Raw genomic sequence first — 2,238 nt, 5'->3', positions numbered from 1 at the left:
AACTTTCTATTTCTGTAACAATTTGAACTTTTTCAGAGTGTTTCCATGTGTGTTTTCATTTCACCATAAGACAAACAGCAAAAAAGGTGCAACATGAAAACGGTCATGTGCACCCTGATGAGAAAGGGCCACTGGTGCCCCCCGGATGCTCACAGACCCTAAACACCCAGACCACAGGGCCTGACCATGGTGTCACCCAGCAGATCAAGGCTACTGCATCCCTCAGCAGTGAGGAAGTACAGGCAGCTCACTTCCAGGTGCCTTTCCAGTGACGTGTGACCAGGTTTTGCTCCTATTTTTGAGGATTACCAGGATTCTGGTTTAGAGTTTCCAGGTTTTGCTGCTCACCCCTTTCCTTTGGCTATTTGACTTTCACTTGAAGTCTCATCTCAAAGATAAACCAAAATCAGAAAGGGTAGAGGGAATTACGAACCAAACATTTTTAAAGAATCCCATGAATTTCTCCTGTTCTCTCTCTCAACATTCTGCTGACTCAAGCACATTACATTACAAAAAGAACTATTTTTTTTTTCATCCAGTTGACAAGGAGACACCATTTTACAAATCGCAAAAAGACAATGTCTAAAGCTTGCTTCCATTTGCTTTTCATTCAAGTCAGAGGTTCTCAATCTATGGTGCCGTACAGCCAAGATGGTAGCTTGTAAAAGACTGGCTATGACTTTGTAATGTAACCCATGCTAATCTCATTGAAGACGTAAGGTAAAAAAGAAAGCCACCCTCAAGGAAAAGAAAGCTCATGAGAAGTGCTTCAAGAAGCAGGGGAGCTCTGCTTTGCACAATGCTACTATCTTCTACGGCAGGATTGTCCGTCTTGCTGTGTTACCATCACTTTGGGACTCCAACTGATATTCTGAAAAAGACTGATTTTGCAATCTCCGACCAACATAAATTATGTGGCTCACAAGTAATTTCTAATTTATGTTTTATTTTAGCCTATGATTTAGAGTTAAAGTGAAACCTCGGTCCCAATACACTCACTATTTTAGCTTTGCAAAGAGAAAGAGGAAAGAAGAAATGAGGACAAGGAGAGAGAGTTTCTCTAGGAGTAGTAAATTTACTATGCCAGGCAGGAGCTCCACACCCCACAGCTCTGATTCACATCACAGGAGCCTGGGTGGGTAATAACCGGGTGTGGGAAGAAGCCTCGCACTAAGTCATAATCCTGTCATCACTAAGGGAGTCAGCCAGGAAATTTTACTCTCCTTAGGGAACCTAAGCGTGTCATTTCAGGAACAAGGAAAATCCAAACCTTCTCGGTCTATATTTCCCCTTCATAAATCAGGGGGAAATGATAGGTTTCTGAAGCTGATGGGGATCAGTCTATACGGCTCTTGACTGATTGAGTGCAACAAGATTCTGGTGGCCCCAGGGACCACCACTGTTTCAGAACCACCTAAAATTTATGGCTGGAAATTAGAGGTGAAATAGGGAACATGCCAGCAGGAGGTATTGTGTGTTCTAATGATGAAAGCTCAAGTGCCATTCAGCTGAGCTTGTGCACCCAAAAGTTGTNGTGTGTTCTAATGATGAAAGCTCAAGTGCCATTCAGCTGAGCTTGTGCACCCAAAAGTTGTGTGTCCTCAAACAACCTGGGAAGTGCAGGGCCAATGCATCCCTTGACTGGTCAAGTGAGACCCCAAGAGTCACAGGGGAAAAGTGGTAAAGTATGAAGATTACAAATAAGGGAGAATCTGTGGCTTCAATCATTTTTATCATCATGCATAGATAACGCAAGGGATTTGAACATCAGCAAGAATAAAAGGAATGGTCCATGATGTGCCTGATTCAGGGAGGAAAAGAAGGACCGGCAAGAGTCAGGTAGAAGGGAAAGCAGTGTGTTGGCATCTTTCCTTCAAGGCTTCCAGCAAGAGTACATGAGATGTTTCATTCTTAATTACTCAGTGACAAAAATGAGGAATGCCGTGGTGGCATGTAACCCACCAAAAGACAGACAAGAAGGTGCCGGCTCGGACTCTGTCATTGCAGGTAGGTCACACGTGGCCGTCTGCTACAAGGTGCTGCCAAGCTGATGGTGAACCATGCCTGGAGATATCGGATCCAAGTATCATTCCAGAAAAGAGCAGTTACCTGAAGAGCATACACAAAAGAGAAAGAAAGAATGATACAAGGATAGCAATAATACATTGAACTTTCAAAAGGGGGGGACAGAACTATAGTTAAACACCTGTTCCCGATCATTCATGAGCTTAATGTGAC

The 2,238-nt window shown here is 43.4% G+C and overlaps 1 protein-coding gene across 1 annotated transcript in view; it reads left to right on the top strand.

The window, feature by feature from the left end:
• The first annotated feature begins 1,931 nt into the window (after nt 1-1,931).
• LOC103585858 (protein FAN-like) overlaps nt 1,932-2,238 on the top strand; it is a 190,747-nt gene continuing 190,440 nt past the window's right edge. The window contains exon 1 of the mRNA XM_008566950.1: nt 1,932-2,007. Within this exon, the coding sequence (XP_008565172.1) occupies nt 1,932-2,007 (76 nt within the window). The remainder of the gene's footprint in view (nt 2,008-2,238) is intronic.

This window comes from Galeopterus variegatus, unplaced genomic scaffold (assembly GCF_000696425.1).
Source record: "Galeopterus variegatus unplaced genomic scaffold, G_variegatus-3.0.2 Scaffold280, whole genome shotgun sequence".
Lineage (NCBI taxonomy): Eukaryota > Metazoa > Chordata > Mammalia > Dermoptera > Cynocephalidae > Galeopterus > Galeopterus variegatus.
The sequence above is the reverse complement of the archived record's forward strand: the minus strand, read 5'-3'. Positions and strand labels throughout refer to the sequence as shown.